General features: G+C 45.2%; 1 protein-coding gene across 17 annotated transcripts in view; it reads left to right on the top strand.

Moving 5' to 3' along the window:
• Window positions 1–16,430, top strand: part of USP13 (ubiquitin specific peptidase 13) — a 128,693-nt gene that overhangs the window by 63,917 nt on the left and 48,346 nt on the right. For all 17 annotated transcript variants that reach the window (XM_074367386.1, XM_074367388.1, XM_074367457.1 and 14 more), the window contains 5 exons: window positions 3,947–4,018; window positions 4,395–4,488; window positions 12,739–12,864; window positions 13,963–14,116; window positions 16,105–16,279. In XM_074367386.1, the coding sequence (XP_074223487.1) occupies window positions 3,947–4,018; window positions 4,395–4,488; window positions 12,739–12,864; window positions 13,963–14,116; window positions 16,105–16,279 (621 nt within the window). The remainder of the gene's footprint in view (window positions 1–3,946; window positions 4,019–4,394; window positions 4,489–12,738; window positions 12,865–13,962; window positions 14,117–16,104; window positions 16,280–16,430) is intronic.

Here is a 16,430-nt window from a genome sequence, read left to right as displayed (position 1 = left end):
GGCCATTTTTCACCCACGTGGAGTTGACCACTGATGGCTTTAAGGGTGATTATATGTCATATATGTCATGTGTATCAAATATCCTTTTCTTTCCTCTCTTGGTATTTGAAGTCTTACCTCTTTTTTTTTTTTTTTTTTACTTTTCCTGGCTTTGGAAATCTATGGTCAGTTTTCCATGTCAGATTTTCATTTTTCCATCTGGGCAAAAACAGTGGGTTCTATTCTGATCAGCATTGTGCTGGGTGTGGGGGGTTCAGTGGTACACAAAAGGATAGGTGCCTGGCCCTCCCTGGGGAAACAGACATTAAATAAACATAGACAGCCTATTACTTGTGATGATTCGATTTAAGATTTTTTGACTTTATGATGGTGCAAGAGTGGTATGTATTCAGTAGAAACTGTATTTCGAATTTCTGAGTTTTGCTCTTCTCCTGGGCTAGTGGCTTGAGGTACATACTCCCCTGTGATGCTGGGCAGCTCCCGGTCTGCCACTCGATCCCAAGAGTAACCATTTTGGACCCAGACAGCCCTTCTGTTCTGTACTTTCAGTACCGTAGTCAGTAAATTAGATAAGGTAGTTAACACTTTGTTATCAAACAGGCTTTGTGTTAAATGATTTAGCCTAACTCTACGCTAATGTCAGTGGTCTGAGCACGTTTCAGGTAGGTGACACTAAGCTGTGGTGTTTGATATGTTAGGTGTATGCAGTATATTTTCTTTTTTTTGTAATATGTAAGGTTTTTTTAAATGGGATTGTTTTTTCTTTTCTTTTTTTTTAGGTTTATTTATTTAATTTTATATTTTGAGGGGGACAATTAGGCTTATTTTATTTTTAGAGGAGATACTAGAGATTGAACCCAGGATCTACCACTTGAGCTGTCCCCTCTCCCCTGCAATACATTTTCAGTGTAAGATATTTTCAACTTACAATGGGTTTGTCAGGACATAACCGCATCTTTTGTCAAGGAAGATCTGTAATCCTAAGAACAACTGCATGGTTGTAAACATGGTGAGTTCCATGAAGGAGAAGGGAATGAGGTGGTCAGGGAGGATCTCTTTGAAGAAAGGACACACGAAAGGACACTGACCTTGAATGATGTGCAGGAGGAGTGGAAACAGGGTTTTGGACAAAAGGAGGAGCAAGTTTGAAGCTCTGAAATGGGAAAACCTTTTCGAAGATTTGCATCATGCATTGTATTATTTTTATGAATTCTGACCCTTGTGTCTTACTTGTATTACGATTTGATTGGGGAACAATGTAGCTTCATCTTCTCTTTCTCATGCTCCAAGATTTTTTTTTTTTTTTCAATATTGAAGGAAAGCTCTATGGCCTTATGGTAGATGTTATATAATTATTATTTCTTTTAAACTATAATGGAAGAGACTTACGTTCTTTTGTTACAAAGCCCAGCAGCGTTTTTAGTGCTTTACAGTCTATAGTTTTTGAAAATATTTTCTACGTTTCAAAGTTTGATGAACAATTAACTTTCTGAAGTTTTTCTTCAATGAAAAAATGTACCTCATGTCTGTATTTTGGATTTAAGATTTGAATCTCTTGCCTCTCAAGTCTCGTTTCAAGAGTTTTAGAATTTTATGTCATCTAATATTTTATATTCCATTTCCTAAACATTTACTGTATAAGAAAATGAGCAACTTATCCATACCTTGATCTTTTTGTTCTTTTCCCAAGTCTCACTGGGTAGAAATACTTGCTCTGGAAACTCCTTTTTCCCCAGTGGGACTAACTCAGTGGAGTTGCGTCTAGGAGCAATATTTCCATTTTGCAAGTAGAAAGAGTGACTCACAGAGAAATTAAATGACTTCTGCACAACCACAGTGGAATTCAGGAACATTAGTCTGACTCCTTGATACCCTGTTTGCTGCTTGAACCCAGTTTACATTTCAAAATAATTCTGATGGGGAGCAAATCTAAATAAACTGGTGTGCAAATTGAATGACAGCTTGGATTGTCAGATAGCAAAACTGTTTTTTTGCTTTGAAAACCACTAGATTACAAATTGAAGATATAATGAGTTCTTTAAAAATTATCCCACATTACTGCTGCATATTAATTTAATTTTGTTTTAATGGAGGACAGTCCTTGTTGATTAGAAAAGGAATATAAATTACTAGCAAAATGGACTTTTCTGATATTGATGGTTTACAACCCCCTTTAACTTTATTCTTCTCCAGCAATCTTGCCTGAAAACCTAAGCTTTTCACTAATCTTCATATTCTCAGTAGGTTTTCTTTTGTCTTGTCAGGTTTTGAGATATGAGAAAGACTGGATTGTATGAGAGCTAAGGTTTATAACGTTTATCATGTTGTATGTTATTAACAGCTCTTCAATGCAATCTCTGACTCTGAATATGGTTTGGTTCCAAAGTTTGGTTTATCTATTATTTGGCTCTTGGTCCACTGAAAATTTCTAGATGGAATTGTTGCCTAGTGACACATCCAAAAGCTGTTTGAATGGGACTGTTCCAGAGACATGTGCTGTTAATTTCGGTGTTGGTCCATAACCTCAGATACAAATTCTGAGTTTGTAGACAGCAGGTCCGAGAAATTCCTAGTTGTTGAGGGATCTAATTAGAGGTCATTACTAACTATAGTGTATCATGGCTCTCTGCTAAGGCTTTATTGAAATAATTCCTTTCCTTTTGGGTTAAAGGTAGTCAGTTACAGAAATTGGTTATGTAGTTCATGGAGATTATATTCTAGTATGTAATCCCTAGAGAGATAAATAATAAACAAGAACATAAATAAATTAATATAATTGCAAATAGTGATGCATGCCAAGAAGAAAGTTAGCCAGGGTGGGCTGATAGGGGATTTTAGGAAGGGTGGGGAGGGACTTTTAATCAGACCTGAAAAAGAACAGGGATGGGTAGAGAGAGTTCCAGGAAGGAGACAGTGTATGCCTGACCTTGAAGCAGGAGCGAGCTTGGCGTGCCCTGGGCAGCAAGAAGGGGAAGTGGCCGGGGCATTGTGTGTGAGGGGGAGTGAGGTCAGAGAAGTGGGCAGAGCAAGTGCAGGAAGGGCCAGGGAAAGGGATCTGCTTCTGGATCCTTCTTCCTAGAACCTTCAGGCTCAGAGAGTCAAAGCCTCAAGAGGGAAAGGTGAACAGCTCAAAGCAGGGGGTATGAAACAGAAGAAGAACGTAAGAAGTGAAGGGAATGATTGTGCACTGAGATGAGAGGCGGGTGGGTACAGTTAGCGCTGCTCAGTCGGGATAGACTGGTCAGAAAGGGGTTGTGGACTGCAGGAGACTGTGGCCGGGGCAGGTCCAGCTGGCAGAGTGGTTCAGAGCACCGCATGGGAGCCAGGCTGCCTGGGTCCCCTCTGGGCTTCATCACTCCCTCCTGGGTGACTTTGGAATCTCACTGAAGAATTTGCCTCCCAATTTCTCATCTCTCAAACGGGGTAGCGATAATAATCCCCTCCACATATAGTTGTAATGAAGACTTAATCAGGTAACAGAGGAAACCCCCCAGAAACAGTAGTTGTCACTCTTACTGTCATCATTATTCATTTTGACATGATTGAGATAATTCCTAACTTTACCTTTTATTTTCGAGATGGTAGTTGTGATGGCATAAGCCAGTGGTCCTTGACTCTGGCTGCATGTTAGAATCACCTGGGGAACTTGTAAAAGATTCCCAATCCCAGGGAGTGAAATCAGAACCCCTGGGCGGTGGCTCTGGTTTCTGCATTTTTTCAAGAAATCCTTTAGGGAATTCTAACTCGCACCCAGGGTTGAGACCCACTGAGAGAAGCACAAACATTTCAGCGGGGCCCAGAAGCATGGCTGCAGGAAAAACTTCTCTTCGGGTAGATGATTTAATTTTGACAGGAAGGCAAGAAGGTCTTAGCCAGGATGACAGCTTATTTTGGTTCTGTTTTTCCCTCAGTTCCTCTGTTTTGACTGTTGCTTCTCATTTTCTAGGTATGTAGGAAATCTTCCAAGAATATTTGACTACTCTCCTTTAGATCCAACACAAGATTTTAATACACAGATGTAAGTAACCAATTGTAGCTTTTAAGAAAAGTATCTGATAAAGTGTTTATAGTAGTCTCTGGGTTGCAGAATTAAAGTCAGTTCTTTATTTTCTGTATTTTTAAGAGTATTCTAAAATGAGCATGTGTTGCTTTTATAAGAATTAGTAAATTTATAAGTTAAATTTTATGTATTATATATTATATATATAATTAGTAAAATTATAAAGTGCTGAGAAAATTTAACATTTCAATCAGTATCAAGCAGAATCAAAAGAGTTATTTGCGAGTAACTGAGACACAGTGTTCAGCTGTAGTTGTTGGAATTTGTGGATAATTTTAATATCTCTGAGAGGAAACAACAATGACCTTTTTGTCTGTTTCTCCCTCCTGCCCAGGACTAAGTTAGGACATGGCCTTCTCTCAGGCCAGTATTCAAAACCTCCCGTGAAATCTGAACTCATTGAACAGGTGATGAAGGAGGAGCATAAGGTATGTGTCCATGTGTTTGCCATGTCGATATGTAGGAAGGAGGGACCTTCCCAGCTAGAGGGTGGATTTCCTGTGATTTGGGGAATGGTGGCTGTAAATGTAGCAAGCTGCCAGAATAGCTGTTTCATTTTAGGGTCCACGGTGTGTGTCCGCTCTTAAAAATTGTGGTGAGGAGTAGCCAGGGCTGGGGTTTCTAGTGGCAGTTGCTTCGTGGATTATATGTAATTGCCATCGTTAATGGTCTTCAGAAATAATATTCTGCATAAAATAGAGCTGAAGTAGAAGGAATAAACTTTATAAAAATATAAACATTTTCCCCTTGGTAACACAGTCTTGGCCTTCCTAGTGTCTTTCTTCTCCTAAGCCTCAATTTTGTTTGCTAGGGTTTCTCAGGAGGCTGGTTGTTAAAAAAACAACACGCACATTGCTGTTCCCTCTGGAACTGAGGGTTCTGAATGTCTGGGGAGGGCTGGGCAGTCCTCATTTTTGGTAAGCGGCGGAGGGTTTGTAAGTGTAAGAAACTTAGTTGGCCATTTAATCACTATTCATTGATTAATTGAAAGATGTGCTTCATCTCCTAATATAGCCAGACTTGCATTTCCATGTGCCAGCAGGATGGGCCCCTGACCCCTCCCTGGGCTGCTCTGTTACACATCTCCAGAGGGCGCCACTTGCCACCTGGCCTTTTTGAGCAGTGCTCTTGGAATTCTGTAGTGCACAGCTTAGGCAGCTGTATTTGGCAGCCTTGGCTCCCACTGTTGCAGATGTCCTGGCTGGAATGCATATCCCACTTCCCCAGCACCTCCTCTGCCTTCACAGTACCTTGTCTTGACTTAGTGGGCAAGTTCTTTCAATTGTTTGTCAAGTGTGTGACCTGTGGGCTCCTATCTTCAGTCAGTCATCCTTGACGGATGCCTGCAGACTGAGAGCAAGAATCAAAAGTGAATAAGTACATCTTCATAATGAAGCCAATTAGTTGGGGAAATGGATCAAACAGGAGAAGGGAGATTAGGAAGGGAACATATAGAGGCAGTGTCTGGGGTGGGGAGAAGGAAGTTGGTTGTGAGGAGGGTAGAGAGGGTTAGACATTTGGAGTGGCCAGGCCTGGAGATCAGAGTGTTGTGAGGCAGGAAGACTTCAGTTCTTCAGTTGCATTGTTATCTGGCGTTGCAAGATCATGAGTTCCTTGTCCGCCTGAGACTGGAAGACCCTCAGTTCGGATGGTTTGGGTGTAGGGCTGGGGTATGGGGTTATCCAGGCTGCTTTTACCTCTGAGTTCCTGTGAAACTTCGAAGAGGTGATGGTGAAAAAACTTGGTCCAAAATTTTGTTTTTGATGGCATTTATCCTGGATTTTCATCCAGGCTGTCACTCCTTGGACCACTCTTGGGGCAGAGTCCACGCTCCCTGCTGGAACAGGAGGAGACTGGATTGGGACTCAGGATCCTGGCTTTCTCTCCTGTCCCAGCAAGGATCTGTAGACTGTGTGCAAGTCCCGTAACCCTGCAGTTTCAGCCATCGAATGGCAGATTGGTCTCTCCGAGGGTTGTGAATATTGCAAGTGTGACGGTCCCCTCTCTAATGTAAAGAAAATGTATCCAATATATGACTGCTGTGCTTTTGGAATCTCTTCATTTGAGAAAATGTGAAGTGAAAAGTCATCGGTTTAGTAAAATTTGGCAGTAAAATTTGGTTTTGTTAATATCACAGTATCCTTTTACATTAGGGAGTAAAATACTTCCTATATGAGCAAGGCATGTAATTTAGTCTGTGAAAGGCTGGGGACCCTTGTCCCCTCCTTGCCATGGACTTAGTGTGGTAGCTGTGTGATCTTCAGGGCTCTGAGGCTTGCAGGTGAGAACCCCTCCCTGTCTGGCTCTGGGTGTGTAACCTGGCAGCATTTGGGCCATTTGTCCTGCTGGTGTGTTTGCTTGACTCCCACACAAATCTGTGAATTTCCAGGTTCTTTTAAACACTCAGACCCTCTGGCAGTCCCAGGCCAAGGACAGCAGTTGGCTGGAGCTGAGTAATAGCCCTCCCTTCACACAGGACACACAGTCCCCAGCTGGCTTCAGTCCCTTTGTGGTTCATGACCTGGCTGGTGCGCATGGTATTTGGGTGTGTGACCCTTGAGCTAGATGATTTGTAAAGTCCTTTCCCCAGTAGCTCTGAGGTGCCAGGATCAATAGGATCCCATTAACATTCAAAATGAGCTTAAATTGACCACAGGATTTTCTTTGTGGCCCTGGAGGTGTCAGTTTCAAGCTGTTACTGCAGCAGACAAGTAATTCATTGTAACAATCTCCACTCCTCTTGACAGTGGAGGGAGTTACTTTCTGAGGCATCAGGATTTTCACCAGCAATTGGTTTCAGAGAAACGGTTTTGAGTATCTTTATTCTTTCAGGTCTCAGGAGCCCTTTGGTCAGGTGATCTTGTCCCTAGCCTCTGGCGTTTTTATCTTGTAGATGAGCCTGAAATGCTCCAAGAGAGGAAGGAATATGTGCTGAAGCAGAGAGGAGGATAGATTACGAGAGGAATGTGTGGTGGAGGGGAGAGAACACGGGAGAGCCATGTGGCAGGAACTCCTTTTTACACAGCCAGTGATACCAATAACTAGCCTCACATAGATGGCCAGGCTCTTCCTGTATGGTCATTGATGCACAGAATCTTTGCCTACATTACAAAACTAGGGAGTAGGGGAGCGGGGGTTTACACCAGCAAGTCTGGCGCCTGAGTCTGCTTTTGACCACCGCACTGTCCTGCTTGCGTAACTGTGGCTCCCGTACTTGTTTCAGGCTCCCTGTGTCTCAGTGTGTGGATGCTGGTAAGTGGATGGCCAAAGGGGCTGCTTAAGGTTTGCAGAATTACCAGGTAGCCCGGTATCTTGGGCTACTTACGTGTTGGGTCACTTCTAGAGTATACACTTCCTGATATTAAATTGCTCTGCTACAGACCAAGATGAAATCTAGTTTTTATATACACAGGCTTACTATATATTTCTTCTATAAAAAGGTTTGCAGTTATTTTCTTGGGCACTGCCATTTCTATATAAGTTTGTTGAATTGATTTTTAAAATTAAATTGCATCTGTAGTAGATAAAGCTTCCTCACTATGAAAGGATACTTTTTCTTCTCCAAAAAATATATTCCTGATCTTTACGCACTCTAAGACAGCGCTTTCACATTTTAATGCTGAATACGCCTTAATTTATTTTTCCTTCCGAAAATAGCTTTTTTTTTTTTTTAAACAATTCTGTATTCTGAACAGTTTCTTAAACGATAATTCATTTGATTTCCCATCTAGCTAATCCTTGACACGTAATTACTGGTCTCGATTTTTGACTAACATGAAGTAATCAATGATCTACTTCCAGGTGATGTAATTTTAGCTCCAAACATAAGAACTGTTTTCACTAACCTCTGTTTTCCTGTGTTGGACAGATGTGACATTTCTAAGTCACCTTTTGAAATATGAAATATAGCCTGGGGAATATCCTCTGTTCTTTTAGCCTAGGAGATTCTGGATTTGAACCTGGGTTAGGAACTACTGGTTCAGGGTTTATGCTTTAAACGTTTCAATCAGCAGATGGCAAACACCTGCTTACAGGGGCCGGGCTGAGCTACGTGTATCTTTTTCTCATTCCCTTGGTTTTCCAATGTAAATATCTGTACAAATGTTGTTCTACAGTGATACAAAGCCTCATTCTTGCTGCTTGTTTGTTAATTAAAGCATTAGGCTCAGAGGAATGTGAGTGGACAGTGTCCAGCCGCCTTCTTGGTGCAGCATTAAACAAAGTCCTGTGTAAGCACTTGGGAAAGATTCTGAACACCATAGTCCTCTCTCTAATTTTAGCTGATCTGTTTTGCAATTGCTGATGGAGAAAGTAAGTACAGTAGCCTATAAATATGACAGGGTCCTTAGGTGGTTGCTGTTTTGGAGACTACCTGGCGCTCCCTCTTATAAAGTTAGTTTTGGGACTGGCCATCGCTTCTGGTGCCCCAGGGCCAGCTCACACTGAGAGTGTGAGCTTCCTGAAGGCAGGTCTGACTCTTGGTCAGTTTTGGTCTCTCTCTCTCACCCTGTTTGGGGATAGGCCCATAGGGGATATTACAGGTGATGTCACTGGCCCTGGGCCAACCAGAAAATGTGGTATTTCTTTGATTTAGGTCTTCGGTACTTGTTTTGGCTTTTTGGTTTCTTTTAAGTAACTGCCTTATTCCAGAGCCAGACCTTTTAAAAAAATTATTTAAATTTGCAAATATACACAGACAGAGAGCAGAGTATAATGACTCTCCCCTGTACCATCGTGTAGCTGCAGCGTCACCAGTCTGCCTGTCTGGGGTCTTTATTCCCCCTGAACTCAGTCTTTCCCTACCACCCCCATCCTCTCCTTTCCTTGCAGTATTTTAACACGAAACCCAACATCCTCCTCTTCACCTGTAGGTACGCAGTATGCACCTATAACTAGACTGCCTTTTTTTAAACATTGGTATCATGTTAAAAGTTGTTTAAAGTGTTAGAAGCACAGCAGCAAAATGTATCCGCCAACGCCCAGCCCGTATCTAGGTTTTCGCTGCAGCATCAAAGACATCTTTTTCAAGTTCCCCTCTTTTTGCAAGTGATTGATAGGTTGAAGGAGCTGGATCATTTGCCCCAGGATTGCTTTAAGGATTTCTCCCTTGCGATGTGGTTTAGCTTTTGTTTCTTATAAGATGGAAGTTAGATCTGGAAGCTTCACTGGGTTCATGCTCAATTTTTTGACAGCCTGACTTTCATGTACATTAGACATGAGGGGACCACAGTAATAGCTGATCCTGAGCATGAGTGAGACCTCCCCTCAGAAATCAGGGCTAGGATCGGTGTGGGGCGTAGGTGCGGGCGGAGGGGCCAGCTGATGCTCAGGCACTGAGTGTGGGGTAGCCGAGTTTGAGATCAAATCAAACCCAGCTGCGAAAGCCGGGAGCCGGTCTGCAGCGGGACGTGGAGAGGGAGAGGCAGTCTCTCTCTGTTGAGGAAGTTTTTCAAATAACTTCTCGATGATCGTCAATTCTCAAGCTATAGCTTGCCTGTTGAACGAAGGATTAAGCAAGGTCAGTTGACGGGAAACAAAGAAATGAAATGGGCACTGAGAGACAAGAGGCGTGGGAGGGGGATGAGTGAGGCTGGGCCACTGTCCAAGTGCAGGGCCGAATCTCTGGAGTTTTCACCGTGGTCTTCATTGAAACGTCTCCTCCCAGTTGTATGACCACATGGTGGCATGGAGTAGCAGCCAGCTTTTCAGAATTTACTAACTTTCAACGAGTTAGTAAACTTTCCCAAGCAGCTGCCTTGATGGGACTGGCAGCCACCTCAAGCTCCAAGACGGCTTGTAGGGAGTAACGCCGCCCGCAGCGGGCAGTGAGTTGTACTGATGTGAATGCCTCAACCGAAATGCACGGTGCAAGCAGGTTTATTCCACGTGGGCCTCCATGCTGCCGAGAGTGGAGATGTAATTGCTGGCCTGGCCTGTAATGTTGGCCCCAGAGGTGTGTGGGTTTGAAGAGGGCTTACCCAGAGTCCGGGACACACTGTCTTCTTTTCTCAGGAGCTGGTAAGAGGGGTTCAGGGACATCAGAGATGAGAACTAGACACATGTATGCAAGAAGCAGCATTAGGACAGGAGAGACAGAGAGAAGGACAGACAGATGGACACAGAGAGACAGAGAGATTGACTTTTCTAGTTGTGTGAGTGGGTCAGTTACTTAACTCCTCTTTGCCTCAGTTTCATCTGTCAGGTGGAGGAGATAATGATAATCATCATCATCATCACCTTGTGAGGTTGGGTGATTTAAGCAAGATACGCATGTAAAGTACTCAGAACTATGCCTTGCACCTAGTAAATATTCATCCACGTACCTAGATGGTATCTGACATGTTATGCCACTGGGTAAATTTCTTTTGAATGAATGACTAAATGTTAGCCCTCATGCAAAGGTTAGGCATTATTTTTGCATGTGTCAGCTGATACTCTGTGGATGTACATCAGCACTGAGTGAAGAACGTTACAACTTCTACTTCTACATACTTCTCAGAAGATGTAACAGTAGTTAAATTGATCATTTAACTAACAGTTAAAGCTGCCAGCACTGTCTCAGGTCCTCTGCAGTGCTCCTTAATGCTTGTTACAGATACATTTTGTCTCTTATCTTCCTTGTTGTCTGTCAGCTGTTGGAGGGCAGAATCTGCAATAATGCTCTGCATGAAGTAGGTGGTTGGTAAATACTGGATGCCAATTTTTTTTAAGCAAGGTAGGAAAATTCACCTGAGTTTTATTAGGAACATTGCTTAGAACACACACATTGGAGAGATTTTATATGTAGAGCTGCCCCATGGCTGCAGGGAGATAGATATTGCAGTTTTCCCATCACCTGTTGTGTCTGACTGTGATTGGGCACACCTGCCGTGATCTCTCAACCCTAGGCATTGATCCCGATGTCCCAGAGATCTCAAAGGAGTATGGGACAGGGCCTCCGCCTCCAAGGACCACAGTCAGGCTGAGGAGACTGGCCAGAAGCAGGAGAAGTTAAAGAAAGTAGGAGGCTGGTTGTGCTGTGTACCCAGAGATGGCCCAGATAGCAAGTTCTCTGGCCTTCGGAGGAGGGGGAGGGGCCTGGAAGCTGAGCACGAGGAAGTTTTGAGAAGTGGTTGGGCAGCAGCCCCACCTTTGCAGAGAGCACACGAGTTACTTCTGCTGGATTGGCCAGGTGAAGTTTGTCTCAGAGACCTACAATATGCTACAGCTGCCTCCGTTTTTGCTGCGGAGAGCCTAGAATTGGAATCCTGCTTCTGTTCTCTGTCAATTGCATGATAATCCGGTCGTAAGGCCACTTTCTGTTGACAGACCTACGTGGCACTTCTCTGGCAGCCTCAGTTTCCTGAGCTATAAAATGGGGGTCATGGCAGTACCTCCTTTGTAGGGCTGTTGTAAGGGTTAAATGAGGTGGCACGTAGCACCTTTATTAGATGGGCTGGACTTAGAGGGGACTCAGGAAACAGCTTTATTCTGAGCCCGCCTCTTTACTTGAAGGTGATGTGGGTGTTCCACTCTGCCTCAGGCAGACTGCCTAGATTTCTAGTGGTTTCCAGCAGACTGCCAGCATTAAAAAGCCAAGTTCACATCAAAGCCAGTTTATGGCTTCTCCCATGACCAAGCTCGGGAGCCTTGGAGACCAGCAGTGCAGAAGGGTTCTCGTCCTTTTGTGTCTTTGCTTCACCTCTTTGCCTCCTCCCACCCCTTCTGGCCCCTCCCGCATCAAGGATATAGGGTTGGGAGATTGGAGAAGAGGTAGAACCTTTCACTGAGCTAGTGCGTTTGGCTCTCTTGGCTGCTGTGTGTTTTCTGCCATGGCCAGCCGTTTTGTGGGGGCATATCAGTGATCCTTTAGAGGTGTCTCCCACCCCTGCTTGTCCCCTCAGGGACCTCCTAAAGGGCCTTTTCCCTGATGCCCTGTTGCGGTGAGCTCTGTAACCCCCCACTCCGGCTCCTGTCCGAATCTCTTCAGCTGGCCGCCCTCGCAGCATCTCTGCGGCGTCCTCCCTGGAGGAGCCTGGCTGCCTTCTGAGCTGGGGAAGTTACACGTCCTCGTCCTGCCACAGTTGTCCCTGCTCTTCCTATACTAGCAGCTCTGGCCAGCCTCTTTTCGTGTTTCCAGTGAGGGGTGAGCTCCTGGGGGCTCCCTCTGCTCTTTTCCAGAAACAGCCCTGGGTGGGCTCACGAGCCCAGTGGCTCTGCTGCGGTTAGAGCCATTTCCTTCTCTTGCAAGTACCCTGGTCTCTACCAGGGCTCCTCTCGGGTTCCCTTGGGGGAGGGAGGGATGGAGCTGCTGCAGAGTTTTCCTTATTTCCTTCAGAGGATTTCCCCCCAACCCAGTGCATTTCTTGCCTGCTCTCAAATGGACTGTCGTGGACAGACCAGCTTGGCCATCAGCCTGGAGCAAGTTCTGTGAGGAAGAAAAGCGGAGTGTTTATTGAGCCTTAGTTTTGAGTCCAGGGAGGGCCCCATCCTGTGGCCCATTTTGCGTCAGGGTCATCCATTGTACGGTGCCCGGTACCTAATACACAGTGCACGTTGGCCATTATCCCTGTTGTGCTTCCGTGGGCTTCAGTTTCTTATCTGAAAATTGGGGCTAATGGTCATCCCTGCTCTGCCTTCCACTGAGCACTGCTCGTGTGATGAACGTATTGTGAGTTGGCTTTATTTTTATTTTTTAGCCTCAACAGAACGGGATCTCCCCGCGCATGTTTAAGGCCTTTGTGAGCAAGAGCCACCCGGAGCTCTCCTCCAACAGACAGCAGGATGCCCAGGAATTTTTCTTGCACTTGGTGAATCTAGTCGAGGTGGGTCACTTATCAGAAATGCCTGAAGGGGTTGTGAGAGGTGTGCCCAGCCCCCGCGTGCGGTCCACACTGGCGTGGCCGAGATGCCCCCTGCCCCCGGCTCAGTCTCCCCCAAACCAGCTCCTCCACAGTCTGCTTCTTGGAGGCGCTGTCTGCTCAGCACACCTGATGCGATCGCTCCCCGTGCCCGGCCTCCGGGGCACTGGTGGGCTCCTGTTCTCCTAATTCGCCCGTGTTGTAGGAGTGTTATCCATTATTTCATTCGCTGTTTGTGTTTTCTTGTCTCTGTGACAAGCTCCTTGAGAGTCCTGTGTGGCATTTGGTGTCCTGGCATCACTCCGAGATGGTCACCCTTGGCTCAGAGCAGAGGCGAATCACATTCAAGACTGTGGTTTTTAAAAGCCACTGAGAATTCATGGTTAAAGGCTTTTTTCCCCTCTTAATAAACAACTGTTTTTTTTTTTTTTCCTGATGACAAATATGTTCCTCGTGGAAACAGAGAGGCACAAAGTAGAAACTCAAAATTTCTCATGCTTTCAGCCCCACAAACAAGCAGTGCTAACATTTTAGTGTGAGCCCCTCTCCCTCGCCCTCAGTCCTTTCCAGGTGCAATCGATTCTCTCCATGCTGGTTTGTAAGCAGAGTTTTTCACTTAACCTGTTGTGAACAAGTCATTACATACTTGAATACAACATGATTTCTTTTCTGTTTGTGTATAATTTACATTAGTGCATCTATGTATTCATATCATACTTGGTTTAATTTTTCCAGGGCAGTCCTTGATTTCCTTCCCCTTTTCCTTAAGTTGGGCTCCTTCATCTCCTAAGTCTATCTAGGTCAGTCCCTCTGCCATGACTTTTAATGGCTGCATAAGATTAATTCACATGATGAACTATGATTTTTAACCAATCCCCCATTTTTGGACTTTTTAGGTAGATACCGAGGGTTTGCTTTTTAAAGTCCTCTGGAGAACTGGCATGCCCAGGAATGCTTAGTAACCCTAGCTCTTTGCACCTGGTTCATGTTTGATTTTCTGCTCATTTTTACTCCTGGCTTAATATTAGTGAGTTTACTAACCTGATATAATCTCACCTTCAGAGGAACCGCATTGGCTCAGAAAACCCGAGTGATGTTTTTCGGTTTTTGGTGGAAGAACGTATTCAGTGCTGTCAGACCCGGAAAGTCCGTTACACGGAGAGGGTGGATTACCTGATGCAGTTACCTGTGGCCATGGAGGCAGCAACCAACAAGGGTAACGTTCCAGAGCAGAAACGAGCAGTGTGCTTCTTCATATGCAAAAACCTTCCAATCAGAGGCACCACGGTTTAGCCACTTGGGAGTAGACCCAGCACCCAGGGAGTCTGGTTTGCACGTCTCATGTCTCTTTTTTTCATCTTTTCCTTGGTCCCCACGTGACTTTCTTTTGCGAGGAATCAAATGCATCACAGATTTTTGTGGAGGGGTTATAGGTGGAACCTACTTCAGGGCCTGTAAATTTGACCAGCTGGTTGGTTTGGAGTCAGCTTAATTAGGAGGAAATTATTTGTGATTATATATGTGGAAAAATTCTTTAACCTTATCACTCATAAGTTGTGCTGTAGAGTCTGAGGGAGATGATCAGAACTGCATTTTTTTTTGCTGTGGGGCATTGAAGTAGAGGCCTCTTAACACAGTCCAGCTTTGACATCTGAGTAAGATGCCTGTTGTGGGACATAGAGTCAGGGCTGTTAGTGGGGTGAGGCCCCTTAGAAGGGTCTCTGGACCTTGGAAGCAAGCAAGAAAGCAGATACCATAGCCAGGTGGGTGGGGGGGTCTCAGGGGGAAGTTCCTTCCGTCAGTCTGATCTGGTTCTTCCCAGGCAGAACAGTAATTTCTTAGAATTCACATCTTAGAAACAGAGAAGGGCTGAATATCTGCCAGATTGCTTATCTCTTGTGAATTGGTCATTTCTGTAAAGTTCAAAGACTCCCTGGGTGTCCTTTTTCCTCTTTTTTTTGGCGGGGATCGTCATTTTATTGTGTTCATTGGAAAGTGATGATTTTAAGATGGAATGATTCCCCTTTTCTCTAGGTTCATGCAGCTTTTGACTAGTGTTTTAATTCTCATTTATCATACAAAGTGGAATAAATGCCCCGCCGAGGGTGGGGGTCTGTAGTGTGCTTCCTTTTTAGAACAGGGCTTACTTGCTTTCTCTCGCCTACCTCAGGGACCCTGCCTTACATGTGCTGCTCAGTGCTGGCGTCCTCTCTAACTCACTGTTTATAGTCTATGACGGTAACTTCTTTCTTTCCAGAAAGGAGATTTATAATTTAGTCTCAGGAAATGGATTGCTGGGGACACCTACTGCTAGCATCCTAGGTAGAAGTGCATCATGAAGTGACTGTGGCCTGGGGACTGAACTTCAGAAGCATGTTCAGATGTGTGTAGGAAGACACGGGGTACAGCAGTGTGCCTGAAAGCTGATAAGTCAGGAGTGTTGTCGTTGTTGTTTTGGTAACACAAAAGGAATTCCAGAAAGGTCCATTTGAAATCTATACAAAATTTTGACTTACGGGTAGTTTCCAGGAGCAAATCTGCTGACTCTTGGGAAGTTTACGGTGTGCTCACTTCCTTCCCCTTGGTATTTAATCATTTGAGCAGGGATGGTGTAGAAAGGCCTTGCAGGTTGGCCGCTGTGCTCTCTGCAGTGCTGGGTACCCCCAGCATGGAGTTGTCTTGGCGGCGTTGGTTAGGATCACGGGCTGGGTGCCTTGGATAACTGCGGTCCTTATAGCTCATCCTGCCCCTTGGCCCACACCCTCCAAGACCTCTAACCATAGTGAAGGGCCCGGAAAAGGAAAGCTCAGGTCTATTTCAATGTGAGATTCTCTGGTGTGAAGACTTTGTGATTGGAGGGGGTGTTGGGGTCCACACACTTGACCTCTGGACAAACGAAGGACCAGATGCATGCATCACTTACATCACACGCATGGCCCGAACCTCTCACCTGGGCCGGAGTTCGCAGTCCCCCCTCTCAGTCTCAAAGGGGTCAGAAAAACACAAATAGCGTGACGCAGCCTGTCACTGCCACTGTAAGCAGGCCTTCGGCAGGCTTCTCTGGTTCTGTTTCTGTGGAGGGCAGCGAGTAAGCAGCCCTGCCTCTGCCCAGAAGCCTTCGGGGGAGACTGTTCGTTGTTCAGGGAGGTCTTTCTCATTTCAAGAAAAGAGATTGCAAAGTCATTCGTTTGCTCTTTTACTCAGATGAACTAATCGCCTACGAGCTAACGAGAAGGGAGGCAGAAGCAAACAGAAGACCCCTTCCCGAGCTGGTTCGTGCCAAGATACCATTCAGCGCCTGCCTTCAGGCCTTTTCTGAACCAGAAAACGTTGATGATTTCTGGAGCAGCGCCCTGCAAGCAAAGTCTGCGGGTGTGAAGTAAGTGTGTGTGTGTGTGTGTGAGCATGTACACGCTTGTGTGGTGGCGGCAGCGTGAGGGGGGGACCTTGAGAGGCGGGGACGGGGGGAGGGGAGGGTTGGCGGGTGTTGCGTGAGTCTGTGCGTGCTTGCCCCTGTGTAGCAGGTGGGA

This window comes from Camelus bactrianus, chromosome 1 (genome assembly GCF_048773025.1).
Source record: "Camelus bactrianus isolate YW-2024 breed Bactrian camel chromosome 1, ASM4877302v1, whole genome shotgun sequence".
Taxonomy (NCBI): Eukaryota; Metazoa; Chordata; class Mammalia; order Artiodactyla; family Camelidae; genus Camelus; species Camelus bactrianus.
Note: the sequence above shows the minus strand (reverse complement) of the source record. Positions and strands in the feature narration are given on the sequence as shown.